Source organism: Hirundo rustica, chromosome 4, assembly GCF_015227805.2.
Source record: "Hirundo rustica isolate bHirRus1 chromosome 4, bHirRus1.pri.v3, whole genome shotgun sequence".
NCBI classification, from domain to species: Eukaryota; Metazoa; Chordata; class Aves; order Passeriformes; family Hirundinidae; genus Hirundo; species Hirundo rustica.
In genome coordinates, this window is record NC_053453.1 from 67,617,382 (window position 1) to 67,638,788 (window position 21,407).

Consider the following 21,407-nt stretch of genomic DNA (forward strand, 5'->3'; position numbering starts at 1 on the left):
CAACCAGTTCAAACCGGTCCAGACCGGTTCAAACCAGTTTAAACCGGTCCAAACCAGTTCAAACCGGTCTAAACTGGTCTAAACTGGTTCAAACCGGTTCAAACCGGTCCAAACTGGTTCCAACCAGTTCAAACCGGTCCGAACCGGTCTAAACCGGTCCAAACCGGTTCCAACCAGTTCAAACCAGCCCAAACCGGCCCAAACCAGTTCAAACAGGTTCCAACCGGTCCAAACCGGTTCCAACCAGTTCAAACCGGTCCAAACCGGTTCCGACCGGTTCAAACCAGTTTAAACCGGTCCAAACCAGTTCAAACTGGTCCAAAGCGGTCTAAACCAGTTCAAACCGGTCCGAACCGGTTCCAACCAGTTCAAACTGGTCCGAACTGGTCCAAACCGGTTCAAACCGGTCTAAACCAGTTCAAACCGATCCAAACCAGTTCGAACCGGTCCAAACCAGTTCAAACCGGTCCAAACCAGCCCAACCCCCAACCCACCCACCCCCCCCCCCCCCCCAAAAAAAAAAAAATTGCCCAAAAAAAGGAGCAAAAAACCACCAAAGTGCATTTTATTGTCGGACTGGCGGTTGAAATCCTTTCAAAAGTGCGTGATGCGGCAGCTGGAGTCCCGGGCTTTGCTGCCTCTTCTGCGGCAGGAGGGGCTGGGTTCTGCTTTGCTGGGTTCTGCTCTGCCGGGTTCTGCTTTGCTGGGTTCTGCTCTGCCGGGTTCCGCTTTGCTGGGTTCTGCTCTGCTGCGTTCTGCTCTGCTGGGTTCTGCTCTGCTGGGTTCTGCTCTGCTGGGTTCTGCTCTGCTGGGTTCTGCTTTGGTGGGTTCTGCTTTGCTGGGTTCCGCTTTGCCGGGTTCTGCTCTGCTGGGTTCTGCTCTGCTGGGTTCTGCTCTGCTGGGTTCTGCTTTGGTGGGTTCTGCTTTGCTGGGTTCCGCTTTGCCGGGTTCTGCTCTGCTGGGTTCTGCTCTGCTGGGTTCTGCTTTGCTGGGTTCCGCTCTGCTGGGTTCTGCTTTGCTGGGTTCCGCTCTGCTGGGTTCTGCTTTGCTGGGTTCTGCTCTGCTGGGTTCTGCTTTGCTGGGTTCTGGTCTGCTGGGTTCTGCTTTGCTGGGTTCTGCTTTGCTGGGTTCTGCTTTGCTGGGTTCCGCTTTGCTGGGTTCTGCTCTGCCGGGTTCTGCTCTGCCGGGTTCTGCTTTGCTGGGTTCTGCTTTGCTGGGTTCCGCTTTGCTGGGTTCTGCTCTGCTGGGTTCTGCTCTGCCGGGTTCTGCTTTGCTGGGTTCTGCTCTGCCGGGTTCTGCTTTGCTGGGTTCTGCTCTGCTGGGTTCTGCTTTGCTGGGTTCCGCTCTGCTGGGTTCTGCTTTGCTGGGTTCTGCTTTGCTGGGTTCTGCTTTGCTGGGTTCCGCTCTGCTGGGTTCTGCTTTGCTGGGTTCTGCTCTGCTGGGTTCTGCTTTGCTGGGTTCTGGTCTGCTGGGTTCTGCTCTGCCGGGTTCTGCTTTGCTGGGTTCTGCTCTGCCGGGTTCTGCTTTGCTGGATTCTGCTTTGCTGGATTCTGCTTTGCAGCCCACGTCGCTGTTTTCGGTCTGCCTTTGCGTCCACACGCAATGAAGGTGCTGTCACACCCACAAGAAGGGGTGGCACCTGCAGCTGCCACCGCGTTTGTTTTGCGCATCGCTGGTAACGGTGCTAACACCAGAGCATCACTCAGTGACATTACTCAGGCTTGGCAGGTGGAAGGGGGGAGTCTTTGTGCACCCAGGAGCACGTCAGGATGGGGAATGACGTGAGCTCGCGTCCCTTTGCCTACCCCCACCGTGTCCCTGGAGCTCCAGGGGCTCAAGCTCTCCATGATGTGCAGAGAAATCCTACACAACAATCCCACCATCTTTCCTTGCAGGTGCTGCAAGAGCGTCTGGGCCCTCAGATATCTCCATGTTCTGCCAAAAAGCCTGAAAATTCAAGGCTAGAACACCGCTCGCCCCTCCCCAGACATATGGATGTTAGGTACACAGCCCCTGGTATTTTAGGGGTTCTCTAAGCTCTGCATATTAATCCAGATTCATTTCCTGGGAGGAAAGAAGAGGCTGAGGCAAGGCTCTACCTGGAGAACCCAAAAGACACGAGATGAAGGTGGCTCGTGGGATAAATTAAACAACCCAGATTACAGCTTGTGAAGAAGCAGCTGAGGGAGCTGTGGGGCTCAGCCTGGAGCAAAGGAGGCTCAGGGGGAACCTTCTGGCTCTGCACAACTCCCTGACAGGAGGGGCAGCCAGGGGATGTCAGGCTCTGCTCCCAGGGAAGAAGGGACAGGATGAGAGGAAGCAGCCTTGAGACTGTACATTGTTGTCTCTGGATGTTTGTGACTGCTTTAGAAGGCAGTCATGTGAGAAACGACTGCTGAAGTGGGTGTGCAGCGGTGGAAAGACACTGAGAGTTCAAACAACCTGTTAGGCCCTCTAACTCTCCTTTATGGCCCAAAGTTAAAAAAAAAAACCAAAAACCCGACCCAAATAAGGAAATTTGGCTTGGTTCAGGGTTGGGGTTTGGTTTTTTTTTTTTTCCATTTCAGAGCCTAACTATTCTGCTGTAAAGGATGCTGAGAAGTTCAGGGGAAAACTGATTCAGAGGACAAAATTCTATTTCATGTGAGGCCTGGTGATATGGCTGCTATGTAGGTGTCTGTGAAACAAACCTTATCAGCCTCCAGCTCACAGTATCGATATATTGTTTATCATCAGATAATAACCCCATAATGATTTCGATACGTTGCTTATAAATCATATTCGGACACTTCTGACTAATCTGTTCCGTGACTATCAAAGGTTCTTTTTTTTCCTTCCCCCCCAAACTTTTTTGTTTCTGCACTTAACAACTTAACACCATTACCAGCGTTTAACATCATAAGGGAAAAGATCAGCAATATAAGATCACAGCCCCAAACTTTGTTTTTTTTCAGGTGCCTTTGAATGGAATAAAAACCTGCAAACAGCCTGTATAAACATTATTTTCAATATACCCATGTAGGATTTCAGACCTTTTCTGTGTTGAACTTGGAGAGAATTTCCTAAGTGGAAATAAGGCACAAACCCAAGAGAATAGCTCTCAGCAGGAAATGTCGTGCACAGGACTCCATGCCTGAGTGTTGTAAATGTATTTTTAGGTTTTCGAAGATGCTTGTGTTTCAATTAAAATCTGTTTGGCTTCCCCCTGACCAGAAATAGAGGACAAAAACACTGTCATCAAAGTACCCTGCAGCAAACACGTGGGTAATGAAAAAGGAATTTGAGGTAATAAGGGCAACTCAGGCTTTCCATCTGTGGAGCTGTTGGCTCAAGCAGGGAATAGTTCAAGCAATGTAGGGACAGCAGCTCCTTGTAACTACAGTAAAGGAAACATTCTTGTGAAAAGCATTGATCGTATTTTTTCAAATTTTATTTTGCATACATGTTAGTGTGCCATCAATATCACCTAAATTCAGCCATTACAGTTAAACCATTAAAATACTTCGTGGGTGGAGCGGGTTAGAATTTGAGTTCCATTTTTGAAGCGGTGTGGTTGCAGTTACATTAACCCCAAACCATCTTATGCTGATACTTGTGCTTCTTGTTTATCTTTCTTTCAGGTGGATAGGCCGTGTAAGATCACGCACAGGAGCACAAAACAGCCTCTGCACAAATTGTGCTCTCTGTTCTCATGAGAACCACCAAACCTTTCATACCTGTGTAAGTCCATTTTTGGGCATTCCTTAGGGAATTCCCTCTGCTTTGACCAACAAGAATTTTTCTCATATATTAGTGGAAATGATGGGTTTTAATCTTCATTTTCTCCTGTATTCTGAAGGGCAAGACGAGACAGAATGGGGGCTGAAAACAGGCTTTGAAGCCGCACTGAAAGAAGTAACTTAGTGACTTCCTTTCTTGTGTTTCTCAGCCTTCCTCAGAGCCATAGCGCGGCATGTGAGTGCTCTGGAGGCAGGCAGAGCTGAGACAGGATGCAAATGACTGTGTCAAAGCCGCTCTTTCCATAGCTCCGAGGGACAGGCTCGCGGATGGCAGGGGATGTCACCTACGCCGCCGTGGCGATGCTGCCGAGGGAAAGGCCACGCGCCCCTCCAGCGACATCAAACCCAGGTAAAACATCTTGGGCACGCACCGTTTGCTCTCTTGTGCTCTCGCTCTCTCTCTCTCTTTCTCTCTCACATTCTAAACTGAATGAATTGAACGATTCTTGGGGGAGTCTAGAAGAATGCCATAAGATGCTGCAGGGGAAGGGCAAGAAGTTGGAATAGTGGGCGAGATCCTCAGAGTACAAATCAGCCAAGCTGCTCCCAAATCAGAACCACCAAGGAGCAGCAGCTCGGGTCTGCTGCCAGGCTTTGAGTAATAGAATGAGAAAGAAAAAGTGTTCATTGGCTGAATAATGAGCATAGGATTTCTTTTTAAATTAGTAACATGATCAAATCAATGCTCCACTGAATTACTACCTAGACCACAAGTCAGAGCAACGTTTTTGTTCATGGAAAAGGAGCAGAAAATTAACAGGTAAATCAGGAAACTAGTAGCAGTCAAAAATGCAGTCACTGCCACTGAAGGAAGTACTGAATGTCCCCTAAAAGATTCCTGCTTTTTCTCTTTAATTTTCCAGTGGTGATTTTCCACCACCAAATTATCAATCTGTGATCACTTCATATATTTGTAAAAAAACCCCAAAGGATTGAGCCAATGCCCAGGGTAAGGAGAGGATTTGAACAAGATTTTCTGAAGAAGTGACATTTCTACTGCTTGGGGGGAAAAAAAAAAAGTAATTCATTCATGAAAGCATTTGGACAAAATTCTGGATCATATCTAATATGAATGACAGCTTATTATGAGCAAATAGAAAATGCTTGTGGCATCAGAATAAGGATATTTTCATGCTTTCATTAATGCATTTAATCCCTTAAGGAAACAACATTGTTTAATGAGCTTTTTCAGATTTCCTACTTACAACAGAGATTAACAGTGATGATGATGCTCTGATTACAAGCACTTAAATGACAGAAAACAACCAATACCTTTTATATATTTTTACAAGACTGGTATCCAAAAGATAAAAATGAGTTCCCTTTATTATACGTATGACATAAAATACTACCTTAGACTGTGTGTTCGTGCGCCCATGGATGTTGTTTGCACTGCTGTAACCTGTGCAACACAAAGAAGGCTTGCCTGGAATTTTACCCAGTGTCCGAAGTGATAAAACTTATTTGTGAAGGGAGACAGACACCGAATCTTGATTAGAAGGCATCCAAAACTAATCCTTGATCATGCTGCCTGAAGGAAAAGCTCGATTTTTGACAGGCCAGTTCCAATGAAATTTATCGTTAAAATGTGGACGGCCCTTAGTAACTGATTTTACCTCTTGCTATTTTCTCATGTGAAGTTACTGGCCATGGTAATTAAGTGATTTCTCAATGCCCTTTTCCCTTTAAATATTTAACTTCTCAAAAATGCTAATCATTTTTGTGGATGTTCTTCCTTTCATATTCCAGCGCTTCCTTCTCCTTTAAAAAACAGGCACCAGAGATCCACCCAGTATTTCTACAAGTCTTGGTTATGCTGTCTCAATTATACAGAGACAAAAATCTCCTAACTAATCTTTTCTTCACTATCTATAGCTCCCAGTCTCACCTTCCCCACTCTTACGTCTGGTTATACTCAAATTCATTTCGTTTGATTGGGCTTGGACTTACAGTTGGACTTCAGCTGTTGCTCGGGTGCCCAGAATAACAAGGGCGAGGGGATTCTTGGATGCTCTGCCAGTGTTGAGGAGGATTTAGCAATGGCATTATCTGCGCACAGGCTTTGGTAGGTGCAGGTGCTGCTACTGTGCACGTGCTTCAAAGCAGGTGTTCAAAAATAAAAGTGTTCCCAAATCTCAGCAAGGATCAATACACCTGGAAATCCATTTTCCAGCTAAAGACTCTGGCAGTTTTTGTGGTCCAATTCCCTCACGGATAATTTGAGAGTTGCCTGATTATGAATCGTGAGTGGCTACACAGAACCCTCCCTGGAAGAAGAACAAAACAAGGAGAATTCAAGTCCATCACCAAACTAACCCACAAGAAGCTTTCTATTGGTTGTGGCCTTAACTTTTTGTTCCCCTCCTGACAACCTCTGGGTTGTTGACCAGGTCGACCTGGAGCCTCTCCAGCTTCCCCCAGACCCCTGGATGTGCTGCCCATAGCTGGACACAACATTCCCTAATGGACAACCCCCCAGGAGCACTCTCTGCCACGTTCACCAAGCAGAAGCTTCCAATAAACAGAGATGTTTTGCTGCACCTGACAACAGGCACGTGAAGTGAAATTTCAGTTTTAGCGACTGACAGAGATCTCCACCTTGTTGTTGAATTAGGCGAGGGTGCGGAAGCATCCGGCAGAATTAAGGTTATGTGGTAATTTAAAACCCCCTGCTGACTTCTGAGGACTTCACATTCAAATAATCATGTGCCCATACACACTGTAATAGAAGGACAAACTTTATTAATTATCTGGCTTGCATGGATAATTCTTTTTCTTACAGACTTAGAAATATTCTTTAAAAGGATAAATGTTCATTTGAGAGACAAATTACTTAGTAATAATAGCAGAATGTTTAAAGTACTTATTTTAGAAGTACCTCCATTTACAGGGCTAGTGAATTTAGAAGTTTAGAAGTTGTGAGTGGTTTTGGGAAATTATTTACATTCTAAGAAGAAAAGCTTTTAGGGCATTTGATTTGAGAACAACTGCATCTAATTTACATATTTTCTGTAGTTCATTAAACTAAAAAATTGAAATAAAACCAACAACCAAGTGTATTAGGTCAGATTCTCTAAAGCACAGACTGTGTCCCCTATGTGGATAACCCTTATTTACCAATCAGGTTCTCAGTGTTTTTTTCTACTGTAAAACTTCTCCACTCTTCAGCAGTTCTCATACTAAATGCTACTTCATTTTAACCTAATGAGACCCTCTTCTTCTACCAAGTTTTTCCCTGATCAGTGAAATTTAATACAACACTTCTTTTTAAAAGCCCCAGTGGTCACAAACTAGGGTGGTAGCACAGAAGCTTATTCTCGATACAGATGGATAAAATCTCTCCATTTATGGAGGCAAAAGCACTGTCCCAAAGGTCCAAACATCTTCCATAACACTAACCAGTAGCTCTGCAAAATGCCCAGGTAAATGATACTGAAAACATGTTCAGAAAGAATCTACGTGCCTTTAACCCACAACGTGAGATTTTAACGCCCTTTTTGGTTTTGTTTCGGCAACGTGCTTTTGGAAAAATCAGGTCCATTCCTCTGCTGCTACAGGCACCACCTGAAATATCCTGGGATAAACACTCACAAGCCAGGAATGCCCCCAGGAATTACCTTGCTGCAGCAGCATTTCTCTGAGCGCTGGTTTTCCTTTTGGCATCTCTCCGTCCCACAAAGCAGTCATGGGTCTGGTGGCCCTCCAGCCTCTGTGGTACCTTCTGAGATGGCTTAGCAACAGATGGGATGCTTGCCATGGATAGGATCCAGGTCTTTCTCATCCTTCAGCCTGTTTGTGTGGCTCCTGCTCCAGCCACACGGCTCCCGACAGCTCAAAGCTGACAGAGGAGGCTTTTCCTGCCTGACAGCAGGAGGAAGTGGTAAGTCATCATCTTTCCTGTCGTTGCCTAGGGAAAGGAAAACGCTGAACAAGCAGCCCTGGAAACACACACCCCTTTTCATACGGGCTCAGCCTTTATTGTTCCTCCACTTGGTGATTTGCACAGCCACAAATGTCAGCGTTGCCCTCTCCTTACAGGAAACACGATCACATACGCTGAGCTGCACGTGAAGCCCCAGCCCCAAGGGAACAGCAGAGCAGAGACTTCCGCCGCTGGTACCGTGCAGTTTTGTTTGGTTACTAACTATAGATGTAGTTTTTCCTATTGCCCAACAGTGAAACCTGTTATCACAATCATACATGTACACCCTCTCAATGAAGGGCTGATCTATCATTTCATCTGCTGCTTCTTTTTTTTTTCCCCCGGGTCCTCAGATTTTACACTTTCCTTCTAAAAATAATATTGAGAGATGTTTTAAAAATAATTTCTACAAATGCCTTTGTGCCCTACATGGAATACGTAGTAAAGCAAAGTAAAATTCCATGGGTTTTTAGGACCCTCGTGGAGGAAGAGTCCGGGGGGTGCATTTGGCTTTGGAAGCACAGTAATGCCCAGGTCTCATTAGTGCCCTGGCCATCGTTACCCTTGCTGTGCTGAGGGACCTGCCTGCCAGGGAAAGGGAACATTGCAGCAGAGAGGTCAGGCAGCCAGAGGATGGAGCAGCTGCTCGTCTCACACAGGCAAGGCCAGTGAAACAGAGGTTGTGAAAGTTCAAGTCTGTGTCTCGCGGAACTGGCACCTTAACCCCAAATTTCCTCAGGTTTTGCCGCTTCCTGCTTGTTTCCCTCTGATGCAGGATGAATGCCAAGCAGCTGGAGAGATGCTTGCTTTGATGCACTTCCCTGTGCCAGGGGGTGTTAGTATGGGGCATTTTTTCCTGTGCATTTAGGGAAGTTATCTTTGCGCTGCAGGAGCGGAGAGGAGGAACACCCACAGCCCACCCCTGACACCACAGCCCATCCTTGATACTTTCCCTAAATTCCTCTGCAAGGTCCTGCAGGGTGTGCGGGGATAGGTGGGAGGAGGCAATGCTTGAGAAAAATAAGTTAAAGGAGAAAAGGCAAATTCTTAATGGTTGACAATCACTTGCTCTATGTGACCAAATATTTTGATTTCACTTCCATGTATGCAAAATGGATGCAGATTTTTAATATGTAAAATGCCACCGCATCCCCCTGACAGCAGACTGATTTTAGGCAGATGATTTCTCTGTTGTTTCCCCAGTGTTAATTTTAAGAGTGCCAGGACCTTAAGCTGTTCTTCCTCCTGCCTCTCACCAGGCTGCCAGCACAGGTGCTCAGCCTGGTTCTACGTGGCGCTGGTCCTGGCAGTCCTTGTGCTCATCCTACTGGGAGTCGTGGCCATACAAGCCAGGCAATGTGAGTAGATCCTACCTCCTGCTTCATCCCTTCACTGCAGACACGGTTAAAGCTCTGAAAGAGCTGAGAGAAAAATTCCCTTAGTGTTGTACTAAAAGCCGTCAACTTATACGCAAATACAGGAAATGAGAGGTTATTGACCAGGGAGTGACAGGATAAGGGGGAATGGCGTCACAGTGAGAGAGAGGAGGTTTAGATTGGATGTGTGGAAGGAATTCTTCCCCATGATGTTGCATTTGGTCACAAATTTGGAGACGGGCACACGATTGAACACGCCGAGATCACGCGACAGCCGCCAACCGTTATTCATGGATGCCCCCTTTTATGGGGGGTTCCAAATTCCCCTGCTAAACACCTGATTGGTCGAGGTCTCAGCACCGCCCAGCTCACTGGCCAACGATACGTCTGCATTCAGGACTGAATGGGACTGGCTGGGGTCCCCTGTTGGAGTCTGAACCCAACCTATCGTTGCCTCACCCGGGGACTCGTTAGCTTCTGCTCTTTAATGAGCCAGGCTGGGAAGTGGGGTGTGTTATGGCCAAATTTATCTGTGCAGCTTACAGACCAGCTGTAGCTGTGACACTGAGAAGGCAGAGGCCCTGGCACAGGTTACCCAGAGAAGCTGTGGCTGCCCCTTGAAGTGTCCAAGGCCAGGTTGGATGGGGCTCTGAGCAACCTGGGATCATGGCAGGTGTCCCTGCTCATGGCAGGGGTTTGTAATTAAATGATCTTTAAAGTCTTTCCAAGCCAGGCCATTCCATGAACATCTTCTCAGGAGGGCTTTGCTCACTGAGCTTTACTCACTGAGTTTGCTAATAACTTTTTCTGTACTAGGCAATGTACACAGAAACATCCTCACATTCACAGTTCAGCTCTGGGTACAAAGACTGCGTTTCCTTATCCTTGTTGTTAACCATGACCTCTCTCTCTTATTCTTCTGACTTTGGGCTGTTCAAGTTTCGAAGGCCAGAGCAGGAAAATCAGAAAGTTTGCCCCAGCATGGTCTGAACAACACCAGCAGTGACATTTCTTCAGAGAGGACCATCTCAGCAGCGTTCCAGAAATGGCTCATGGAGGAGCTGTGTGAAGATGGACAGGGTGAGACACGTTAGTCCTGTCCAGTACAGAGGATGCGTGATGTGCACAGTCCTGATGTCTCTGTTCCCATTTCTCTGACACCCTGCAGTTTTATGGGAACTCACTTCCTGCTACCCAGGAAGCACGGTGTTCCTGCAGAGCAGTGATAACAAGATCTATACTAATATTTTAATCACTATCGTCTTGCTCCTCTTTTGGTATAAAGTTCCCAGTATTTCCATTATATTTCTTTCTGCCAGGAGCTGCTGTCAGAAATGCCCTACATCCTCCTCTTGTACCGGAGAACACTTTCCAGATGATGGTTCACAAATGGGGGGGGAAGGGGAGACGGATTCAATCCATTGTAGGAGCTAAAGGTTCCTCCTGCCCACCCACAGGCACAACATGTGAGCTGTGTCCCCCCGGGTGGCAGCTGCACAGGGGCAGATGTTACTTCTTCTCCGAGGAGGCCAGGAGCTGGGAGGACAGCCAGAAAAACTGCCTGGCCAGGAAATCCCAGCTGCTTGTCATTGAGGATGAAATTGAGATGGTGAGTCTTGCAGCAGCCCTAATAGCACGTGACAGGCCTCAGCCAAACATTTCTCCGAGAGAGAAGGGCCTGGATGTCAAGAGTACACACAGACGAGCGAGAGCCCTATCAGGGAAAGCATCTGACTCTCCCTGCACAAGAGCTGGCTTTGGGAACGTCAGCAGAGCAGAGCCGAAGAGGAGAAGCACAAGACGTGCCAAGTGTGGAAGTCAGAGTAGTTTTGACTGGGAGGAGGAAATGCTGGGGACTTTCCACTCATTTCTGTTTGGCTGTGGGAAGAGAGGAGGCCGGTCACATGCATGGGCTGATGAAAGGGCCTGCTCTGCCGTGGCTGCATCGCTGTCCTTGCTCTTTGAGAGGAAGTAAAAGTTGTGCGTGAGGCAGCACGGTGACCTGGGCAGAGCAGGACAGCTCTTCTGTCAGGTAACATCCTTCTACTCATTCCACAGGAATTTATAGACAACAAAGACAAAGATACCAAATATATCTGGATTGGCTTGGACAGCGAAGACATGGAGAAAACATGGAGTTCAGTGGGAGATCACAGAGTTAAAGAAATGAGGTGATGATTTGTGGGGGGAGGATATCTTTGGGAAAAGCAAAGTGTTGTATCTCTGCTTGGAAATACAACTCTGAACTAATTACCCAAAGCACAGATCTACCCCCTGCAGCCTCAGGTACGTACTCAGAGTCTATTTCATGGCCAGTTCCAGGTCAACAGGTTCCTGCTGGGCACTTTTGGAAACTGATTTCTGCCTCCAGGACCAATCACAGCCACGGCTCATGTATTTATCAATGCAGAGATATTACTACACCCTTCTGCTGAAACCCCTGCCAACTCTCACCTTACGGACCACGCGCTGCCTGCCACGTAGCATTGGCTGGGCTCTGTGCAGCTTTCTTCAAGCGCTGTGGCTGCATGGGGAGGATATTTATCCTTGTAACACGAATAATCCCAAGCATCCATCCCTCAGAAGCCGGCAGCCCCTGCTGGGGGTGCCCAACCCACCTCTGCACAGCTGCTGTGCTTCAAGGGGGAGGTTGAGGGGGCACCATCCACCCCCCTCACCGAGAGCACCACCAGGATTTTTAACCAGTGCCGAGTTTAAAAGCTGACAATTGCATTCCTTTCGGTCTCTCAGCAGGACAGCTCTAAAAAGCATCACGGCTGACAAGAACTGTGCTGTTTACAGAAGGAAAAACGTGATCCAGGCAGATAACTGCCAGACGTTAAAGGAGTGGATCTGCAAGAAGAACGCAACTTTGCTGGTGCTCTGAGCCACATTTCCAGACAACAGGCAGAGTTTCTCATCAGAAGACCCATTTTACAGACAAACCAACTTATGATGTAAATAATTTTTACCAGACTTGCAGGGAAATTTGCATTTTGCTGTGCTCCCTAAGAAGTCAGAAGACAGGTCCTGCAACACGGCTGCAAGCTGTCACGCAAGGATTTTGGGGTGCTGAGCCTTCACAACAACAGATTTTGGCACCAGCTGCCTCAGGGAAGGTCAGAGGAGAAGAGATACTCATGAGGAGGAGCACTGTGCACGTGAACTCTGGGATGTGCAGGAATTATGGCCTCTGTGGGGGATGAAGGGTGTGCTGGGCCCACTGCTGTCACCCCTGCACACAGACAGCTGCTGAGCTGAGGACTTCTGATTTGGGATTCAGGATGAATTTTCTGAAGTTTGTAGGTTTGGTGTTTTGGTTTTTTTTTTCCCTTGGGGTCTAATTGTGACTCACAGAAGCCACTTGAGGGCTGGAAAAAAACGCATTTATTGGACAGTGTCTTATCCAAAGCTGATGCACAGCTACTGGGTGTAGAGAGCAGTCCAGGCATGGAGTGACTTGTAACAATCATGGTTAATGTGCTGATTGTCCCCATCTTCTTCTGGTGCTGTGCCTTGGAATCTGAAGGGACTAACCAGGGAAAGGCCTCGGACTGTAAGACAACATTGCAGTGCAAGGAAATAAGCCTCTATTTTGTCCCTTTACATTGTAAATTCCAACCACATTTATGGCATGATGAAGTACCAAAGCCAAAGACTGGTGAAATTAATGCCTGGGAGTGCATTCAATAAATGTATTACTTAGGCATTGAAGAGTCATGAATAAATGCTATTTCTGGGTCTAGAACACAAAAATGCTAAGAGCAGTCTGACCTAGTGCCTTTATCAGATTAACATATTTGACAAAAACAGAGAACTGTCATGAATTGAAGGTGCTGCTCTAACAAAAATGGCACCCACTGGTATTTAAGTCCTTATAGCAATGAAAAAGAGAAACAAGTCTAACATTGCTTTACCTCATCTTTGCTGTGATGGTCACAAATAAAGGCAACTGCAGTTTCACAGAGGTGTTTTTTCATACCTGCGTATGCCTGGGGAATGTTAGTGTTCAGCACTTCAGGGTTGCAGATTAAAATGTGAACTGTACCCTCAGGGACTTCCCTTCAAACAAAAACAAAAAAAACCCCAACACAGATTTACCCCACAGAACGCAGCATCAGCAGCTCAAGACACGTGAGAAACTGCTGTTATGTAAGAGGAAACAACAAAAATCCCCCAAACTCAGCACAGCGTGTGGGAGAAGAGCATTGGTTTGTTCATTCTAGAAAGAGAAGCAAAGAAAAGAAAGGAATCTGAAACGAGTAAGATAATCTCTATACCTGTATAAGACATGCTTTAGAGAGGGATAATTTCTCACTGCTGAGAAATTTTCACTTCAGGATACTCCCAGCACATCCTTCTCCATGAAGTGGAGTTGACAATTGCTGGGCTTTTGGCAGAACTTTCTTGAGCCATGCTGAATTTAACAAGAAAAACAAACTCCTGCATGCTGGCTTCTCTCAAATTACTTGTAGTACTTAGGTTTTAATAATATTCATGAAACATCTACTATTTGGGCCTTCTTGCTATAATTCATGTAATTAAACAAGTTTTTGCAGGGCCTTACTGAGGCTCTTACATACAATTTAAGCAGTCACTTACTCAAAAAGAAATTACCATTGAAGCACTTCATTGAACTCCACTCTGAGTAAAGCAACTTGGCACACTTTGCAACTTGACCATTCTTTTCTTAACATCCCTGAAAAGGATGTTCATTGCATCTCTGAGGAGTCAGATTCCAGAAAACTTTTCACTGTAACCTTTTGTTAACCTGACACACTATGAGGTGTTAAAAAGGAAAGAGCATTCTTTTTTGGATCAAATGTCCTGTTTCATGTCACTCCCCACATTATGATTAAAGATTTTTTCATGTTCAAAACCTGAATATTTTACTTTTTAGATTATTTTTATCACCGAAATGGTACCTGAGATGAAAAACACTTTTAATGTCCCAATATTTAGATACAAATCACAGTAAATCAGGGGTTCTCTGAAGATATTTATTAAGTATCTTTTCAGGACTATTGCACATACCATATCCTTCAGAATAAGACTAATTTAAAAACACTGCAGATAACACCCTTCCCCCAACATATAAATTAATAGATAATTAGGCTTTTTGTACTCTAGAGTCCTGTTACTGTGCATATAAAGAATACAAGCAATTAAGAAAAGTGTAATACAGAAAAATTAGTGACTCTATTTAAATAAACATCTGAAAGTCACAAGTTGCTGACAGCATCTGTTGCAGCAGCACTCCTGTTACAGAATAGAAATGAGCCAACACACAGACTTCTTGTTTATCACAGTATGAAAAGGGCCCTGGTTTGTTCCTCTTTACAGCTCAGCCATCCTGTCTCCAACCATTCACTGCCCCTGGCTGCAGCAAGCTCCTGCTGCAGGTTTCCCTTGCAGCCCCTGACTGCTGGTTATTGCCTGCTGGACTCTGACTGCAGGGATCAGTTTGCAGACTGACTGCAGGCTTTTACCCAGCTAGACTGTGGCTGCAGGTTCCAACAACAGGCTCTGACTGCAGACCCAGACTGACCTCACAGCAGTGACTCTCTCCTCCCAGGATCCTTTTTCTTCTTCATTATCCTCTCATTCCCTCTTCCTCCTTCATGATCCTCACCAGCTAACCCACTCCCTTTTATCACACTTATCTTTATTACAACCAGGTAATTAACACAGCTGTTACTTATCAGGGACAAGGTCACCTGTATTCCCTTCTCCCAGAAGTATCCATGTGCATGGTCCTGCTACAGTCAAGTCCTTCTGTCACAGAAAATAATGAGGGTGAACTTCCCATTCTTCCCTCTCTAGAAACTTGATACTTACATTCCTTCCAGGAAAACTTTCTTCCTCTGGGTCAAATGACACTTTTAATCTTTGGATAACCTGCTAGATATGAGTGGGACTCAGACAATCAGAGGGATTGTGCCCTAATTTTGTCCAGGCTCCCAGCAATCCAAGAGCACTGGAGGCTGCTGCTGACAAGGTCACCTACACAAGGAAACACTGGCTGTCCACCTGGAAAGGTCCCCCTTGCTCAGAAGCCTCACACCGTGACAGGCACCATGAGAAACACAGAGAAACATCCCTTGTTGTTAATTCTCTCATTCCCTTCTCCTGATTTTGCCTCTTTGCACTGAGGACTACTTCTACCTTTATACATTAATGCCTGCAGCTTCACTATCACTCTTTCAGTTCCAACTCTTCTTTCCCCCCCAACCCCATCAGTGCAGATGCTCAGGTAAATAAATATTCTTATCTATTGTGACCTTTTTTGGCTAAATGAAGTATTGTGAGGATAACTTCAGGTGCAGTGCAGCTACATAAATTAGCTTGACAGTGTTACCACCAGGATTTAACAAGACTGATGTAACATAACAAAACAAAACATGGAATACAATGCAAGGTGCATCCCATCAAACATGGAGAAAGGAAATCTGCTGTGATCCTGTCTAAAACAACAGTGTTCACTTCTGCACTACCCTGCATCCATGAGGCACTGGCACTCCTCCAGACAGACCCACTTCACCACCCATCCCTGCACAGAGTCTGGCTAAAGGAAAAGCGTAACAAAACCCTCCAACTGCACACCCAAAAGGGAAAGAAAGAACAGCTGCTCCTACAAGAGAAGAGGAAATGGAAGAAATACTGATGTTCCAACAAAAAGAAACTACAGCTGGGCAGTAGCTGGAAAAATGGGGCAAGGAAATGACTAATCAAGATGCTGAAGAGAGTCTTTTAAATGGTATCTTTAAAGCCTCCCTCCATGGGTGGACAATTCTGGCCGCCAGAAAAGTCATTCACTTCCAGGTAGGAGCTGGGACACATTCCCACGTCCCAAAGCACAGACATAGCCGGTGTAGACATCATACCAGGGCTCTGAATGTCAGGGGAGGTGGCATGGCCCACCTTCATTGTGCTGAGTTGATACTCAAGCTACAGACCCATTTCCTGGTTAAAAAACATCCTGAGGCTGAAACTCCTTTGGACTCCAGGTAGGCACAGCTTCCAGAGCCTTTTACTTCAAACCTGTCAGGGAGAAGAGAAGACAGGATTACTGAGATACCCACAGTCAAATATTGCAATAGAGCAAAGGCAGCTACGGGCACCTCAGGTTCTCTTTGAATAAAGCCTGATTTATCTCAGGCAAGGTGCCACAGGAGGATGATGAGAACACCACGGAGATTTTCTTTCCTTAATAGTATCTTGGGCCCAGGATACAAAATCCAGGTCTTGTAGTACTCCTGTATCCTGTTCAGTGGTCACTTAATGTGAAATACACCCTTAGAGCAGAGACTGAAACTCAGGTTTGCCCTTCTCAGGGATGCTGTGCCATCAAGTTGGGCACCACATCCTCCTATACAGTTAAAACATTCCAGCAGAAGCTGTGAAGCCAATGTATCTCTCATTTCTCCCTTCCTCAGAACCCAACAGGCACCACGGTTAAGGGGGTGGGGGGCAAACAAGAAGCAAACCTCAGTTGCCACACCGTAGCTGTCCCTACATAAGAGGTAAGGGACTCCTTCAGCAACTCTGTTTTCAAAGAGGTTGCTATAAAATTCTGTGGATAGGCCAAGCAAACTGGAATGGTCTCTGGAAAAGCCAAGGGACAAATCCCCACCAGTGTAGTAACAGCTGAGCTTAGATTATCAAGGTGTTTGCCCTCCCCCTCAGGAGGGGCAGCTTGAGGCAGAAATCTAAGAATGGGAAGAACCTCACCGAAAATGAAAGCCTCAGGGGATGTTTGTATTGCTGACAGGGGATAAAAGAGTGGGAAGGACTGCAGTTTTCAGTTTGAGGTGCCCACGTGTTCCTCACATCTCACATTAAAAGCCTTTGTCAGATCAAGCCTTCAGGGCTTGGGGATGAAGTGAATATAGTCACACACCACCAGTAATGTCACAGACTTAAAAGTATTTAAATTTTCCACTTTTTAAGGTAATTTCAGACTTGGGAAATCTCAGTGCTTATGCCTATCAATGGTAATTCTGCCAGCTCCTGCCAGCAGCTGCTCCAGGAGGAGCTGCAGCAGCCTCCGAGGAGATGAGACGGCTGCCAGGGAGAGGAACAAAGTGCCCCACACCTGGCCCTGGTGGCACAGAACACAGGGCCCTGGCCTCAGATCAGCTCATGCATCATAAATTCACATCTTTCTTCCCCTCCAGCAGCCTCTTTCAGAAAAATATTCTATGGAAATGAAAATATGTCTTAGCAGTCTCCCAAATCTCTTTGCTATAAAACTCACACAGCTTACGTTCAGGGTTGTATTTTTGCAAAATACGTTCTATAATGAGGAATTTGTGTTGCTGTAATCTTCCCTTCCTCCCTCCCATCGATTTGGTATCTTGGTGTCTCTTGGTTTAACTTTCTCTAATGTCTGTTACCTGCCTCATGTTGCTTCTCAGCTTTACAAATTTATCCCCTTTCATCTGCCACAGTTTTAACAATGCCATGTGAAACAGCCTCTCCAAATCATCCCTTCAACAAAATAATAGATATTCCCTACTATTTCTGTATTATTTTTCTTACTCCCCTATAATCGAATATCACCAGCAAAACCCCTCCACATCAACTTACAGTTCATTGTGTAATGCTTCTCCATTCACCCAACAGAACTCTTCATCTCTTTTAGAGAGTCCAATCCATGGGTCTTGCTTTGTAATCTTCATAATAAAGGTCTGTAGGAACAAACTCACATGAGAAAAGAAGTTCTGCATGCTCAGTCCAGCTATCAAAATACAAAGGCTTTGATCCAAAAGCAAAACAACAGTCTAGCCTTTCCTGCAGAAGAAACAATATTATAACCTAAATATACAGAGACTGGTGACTGGGATAGAGAGAGAAGATCAGTCAACCCTATTCTAAAATATCAAGGGTGGCTATCAAGGTCTGGAACAGATACAGAAGAATATATTCTCCTAGGCCTTTGTGCAGGGTGGAATCTTTCCTAATATTATGGTATAATATAGAAAAAAAAAGCTCCGAGCTGCATTTTGGGTAACTATCTTATAACTCCAAAGGTCACAATTAACATATTTACCAACTTGTATGTCATTAACCTATCTCAATATGAGAAAACAGTTGTTTAATTAAAGATAAGTGAGATGCAACTGTGTTTATCCTGATAGATGCCTTCAATATGAGTATTTACAGCTGTGAGCAGCACCAAATATAATTCAGACAAGCACTCAGACATCTTCTAAAACATCAACTGCTCAAACAGATGTTTCCTGTTTTCAGGGAGAAAAGGCACAAAGTTTTCTGCAGGCTGTGACTCACTGTGTTCTAATCAGCTTCCTATCTGTTCAGCGGAGGAGGCTGGAGAAGCAGTTCCCTAGAAGCGAACTGAGAGGAAAGCAGGATCCCCCTTCGAGTCCCTTACCAGCTCCTGCTGATTTTCGATGACCAGGAGGGAAGCGTTGTGGGAAGAGCAGTAGCTCTGGCTGGAGTTCCAGGTGGCTTCATCCTCCGAGAGGTAATAACATTTCCTCTGGAAGTACAGCCAGCCTGATGGACACAGGTCCAGGGGAGGGCACACAGCAGAGCCTTTGGCTGGAGAAGGGTTTACTGAGAAAAGACAAAAAACAATCTACCCATTTCTTCCAGCTGGGAAAGGTTTTACTTTCTGACTGCATCATCTAAAATAATCCCGGTCCAGCCACAGCATTGTTACTTCTCCCCAGCTGAAATAATTACGGTAAACTAATGATATATTGGTCCTGCACCCTTCTGCTTCTTGACATATCCTTAAAAGGACTGCCAGGGACACATTGGTAGAAGTAGCTGAGAAGGTGACAATGAGTTATCACCCAAGGACTCCGGTTTTTGCACGTGTCGCCTCCTCACAGCTGAATTAATAACTTTGTTTATTACAATGTCATTTTTGAAGGACTGCAGATTGGTAGGACAATCATCCTGTTGTTATTTGTTTTCTTGAACCTGGGTTAAGGCCAACAGTGATGTGACAAACTTGATACCAAAAGTACACTAAGACTAAGCCCTCCCTGACCCTGCTGAAGCATGTGGAGTCGTTTCTGCAGCACTGGCCCACAGTTTCAAACAGAAATCACAGATTCACACAGAATCACAGAGTGGCTTGGGCTGAGAGTTACTTCAAAGACCATTTTCTTCCACCTCCTGCAACGGGTACGGACAGATTCCACCAGATCAGGTTGTTCCAAGCCCCATCCAACCTGGCCTTGGACACTTGCAGGGATGGGGCAGCCCCAGCTTCTCTGGGCAGTCCGTGCCAGGGGCTCACCAGCTTCTGAGCACAGCACCCCAAACTGTGGTAATTTCTTTTGCTAATTATATTTTCTTTAAACATTCCTTACTTACCAAACTGAATACACAAAATCAAAATGACAGCAGCACTAAGAACTCCAGTGACAGCTCGCCACAGCCAGATGTTTGAGAATAGACCTGAAAAAAATAAATGTAAGGAGTTAAAAAACAAAACAGAAACCCCCAAAACAATTAAGAACCAGCTGACAGGGGGCTAGAGCCTAGGATGCACTAAGTGTTAAAAAAAAAATGGTAAAAAAAAAGAAAAAAAGTAGCTCTCTGTGGAAAGCAGGCTGGGAACAGAGACATTCAGCTTATCTTCACAAGCCTACTCAGCTAACAAGACCCCTGAGTTACTGTAATTTTTAGTTACATCATCCAGAACTTAAAATGATCGAAAGAGAGAGAAACGAGCACGGGAAAAACGACGGTGGACGCTAAGATTGATACTGACCTGCTGCCTAAACACGGCACAGATAAGCGAAATAAGAAAAGCCATCGGTTCTGGAGCCCAAAACTTCTGAGAACTAGCCAGTCTTATCCCACAGCCGCAGCTGCTTAGTCTCCTTTCGTTCCCCTGTCCTCTCCAGGGCTTTGGAAGCACACACCGCCCCGCCGCTGCCCTGTATCCGGCTGCTCGGGCAGCAGCGGCACGGGGAGTCCCAAGGGGCTCCAAGGGAGCGTCCCCTCTCCGGCAGCGGCTCCGCTGCCAGCGCCGGCCCTTCCCGGCCCCGCGGCGGCTCCCGGCCGGCATTCCCGGCTGCCCACGCCCTGGGACGCGCTCCGGAGGGACGTCCCCGATCCCCCCGCACCCCGGCGGACCCTCGGTGTCGCCCCCCGTCACCTTTGCCGCCGTGGGCCGCGCCGCGCCCCGCGGAGCCGCCGCGCTCGCCGCCGCTCCTCATGGGCGCGGAGCTGACGGCGCCGGGGCCGCCCGCGGCCTCTCGCCGAGCTGAGGGCCCGGGGCCATGGCCACGGCCGCGCAGCGTGGGCTCGGCCCGGAACAGTCACTCCGCAACCGTGGAGAAATAGGAAACGGGGCCGCTTTCAAGGAGAAGTCGGCTCCTACGAGGTCTCTCTGGGATCCTGTGACAACAGCAAATTCCAGGAACTAACACGGAGAAGGCTCTGGTTTGGTTGTTTTTTTTTTTTTTTCCCTTTTTTTTTTTTTTTTTTTTTTTTTGGTGGTGGTGGTGGTTTGGTGTGTTTTTTTTTTTTTTTTTTTTTTAATTTGTTTCGTATTTATTTATTTTCTTCTTTTGTATGGACGAGGAGAGTAAAACCAAGTATTTAAATGCTGATTACTTAAACCTCTTTGAAAAACCTGGCCAGTAATTTGCTTTACCTGGCCTGATGATGCTGGCCTACCAGCTGTGGGGGTGAAGATGCAGTAGGAGTTTTCAGCATTGCTCGGAAGTCAGGGCCGTGGTACGTATCGTCCATTTCATTCGGTGGTTTTGCACAATAACGGCTGTACTTACAACACATCCGGGCTGCGTTGTGTGTTCAAACTGCCCGAGGAGCACAGCTCTCTCCAGGTCATCATGTGGGCTCTGTGTGAGGCTGGTGAGGAATTCAGCAGTGGTTTATCCAAAATAAACTTCTGTACCTGGGCAGGAAACTTCAAACAGAAAACCAGGGGAAATGTGGGGGGTTACACTTTAAGCTTTCACTGCAGTCTCCAAATACTTTTATTGTCAAGGATTCTGAGCAGTGGTCAGTTGCTGAAAATCATCTCCAAGTGTTTATGTTTACAGCTTAAAAAGAACCGTATCAGCTTTATACTTCCATAAGTATAATTTGAATTACAGTTGATTTTAGCCTTTGCCTGCAGCAGGAGTTCATTTAGGCATTGAACCGGGACAGCTGGACTGTCAAATTTCCTAGGAAGGCACTGGGGAAGAAAAGGAAAAATAAAAGGATGAAGAGGAATCCAAAAGATATGTGTGACAAGGCTTAAGGCATGGTGGCTTCAGGGAGGTTAGGGAACTGAGGCTCCCCAGGAGAGAGAAGAGGTGATGGGTCCAGAGAGCA

General features: G+C 46.2%; 2 protein-coding genes across 2 annotated transcripts; one reads left to right on the forward strand and one right to left on the reverse strand.

The window, feature by feature from the left end:
- Positions 1–4,042: 4,042 nt before the first annotated feature.
- LOC120752185 (killer cell lectin-like receptor subfamily F member 1) lies at positions 4,043–11,964 on the forward strand. The gene is made up of 7 exons (XM_040062901.1): positions 4,043–4,128; positions 7,818–7,895; positions 8,961–9,059; positions 10,017–10,157; positions 10,535–10,686; positions 11,136–11,248; positions 11,832–11,964. The coding sequence occupies exons 1-7, from the start codon at positions 4,047–4,049 to the stop codon at positions 11,962–11,964; spliced, it is 798 nt and encodes a 265-aa protein (XP_039918835.1). The 5' UTR covers positions 4,043–4,046.
- Positions 11,965–14,070: 2,106 nt separating this feature from the next.
- LOC120752102 (C-type lectin domain family 2 member L-like) lies at positions 14,071–20,278 on the reverse strand. The gene is made up of 5 exons (XM_040062762.2): positions 20,218–20,278; positions 19,428–19,511; positions 18,472–18,656; positions 17,667–17,767; positions 14,071–16,118 (listed from the first exon to the last, which is right to left on the reverse strand). Exons 1-5 carry the CDS (start codon positions 20,276–20,278, stop codon positions 16,001–16,003), a joined length of 549 nt encoding a protein of 182 aa, XP_039918696.1. The 3' UTR covers positions 14,071–16,000.
- Between the last annotated feature and the right edge of the window lie 1,129 nt (positions 20,279–21,407).

Coding starts and splice junctions, on each gene's coding strand:
- LOC120752185 (XM_040062901.1), top strand. CDS start 4,047: ATGGCAGGGGATGTCACCTACGCCGCCGTGGCGATGCTGCCGAGGGAA. Junction 10,158..10,534: donor GCTGTGTGAAGATGGACAGG/GTGAGACACGTT, acceptor GCCCACCCACAG/GCACAACATGTGAGCTGTGT. Junction 10,687..11,135: donor TTGAGGATGAAATTGAGATG/GTGAGTCTTGCA, acceptor CTCATTCCACAG/GAATTTATAGACAACAAAGA.
- LOC120752102 (XM_040062762.2), bottom strand. CDS start 20,278: ATGAGGAGCGGCGGCGAGCGCGGCGGCTCCGCGGGGCGCGGCGCGGCC. Junction 19,512..20,217: donor CGCGGCCCACGGCGGCAAAG/GTGACGGGGGGC, acceptor TATTTTTTTCAG/GTCTATTCTCAAACATCTGG. Junction 16,119..17,666: donor GAAGCATTACACAATGAACT/GTAAGTTGATGT, acceptor TCTCCCTGACAG/GTTTGAAGTAAAAGGCTCTG.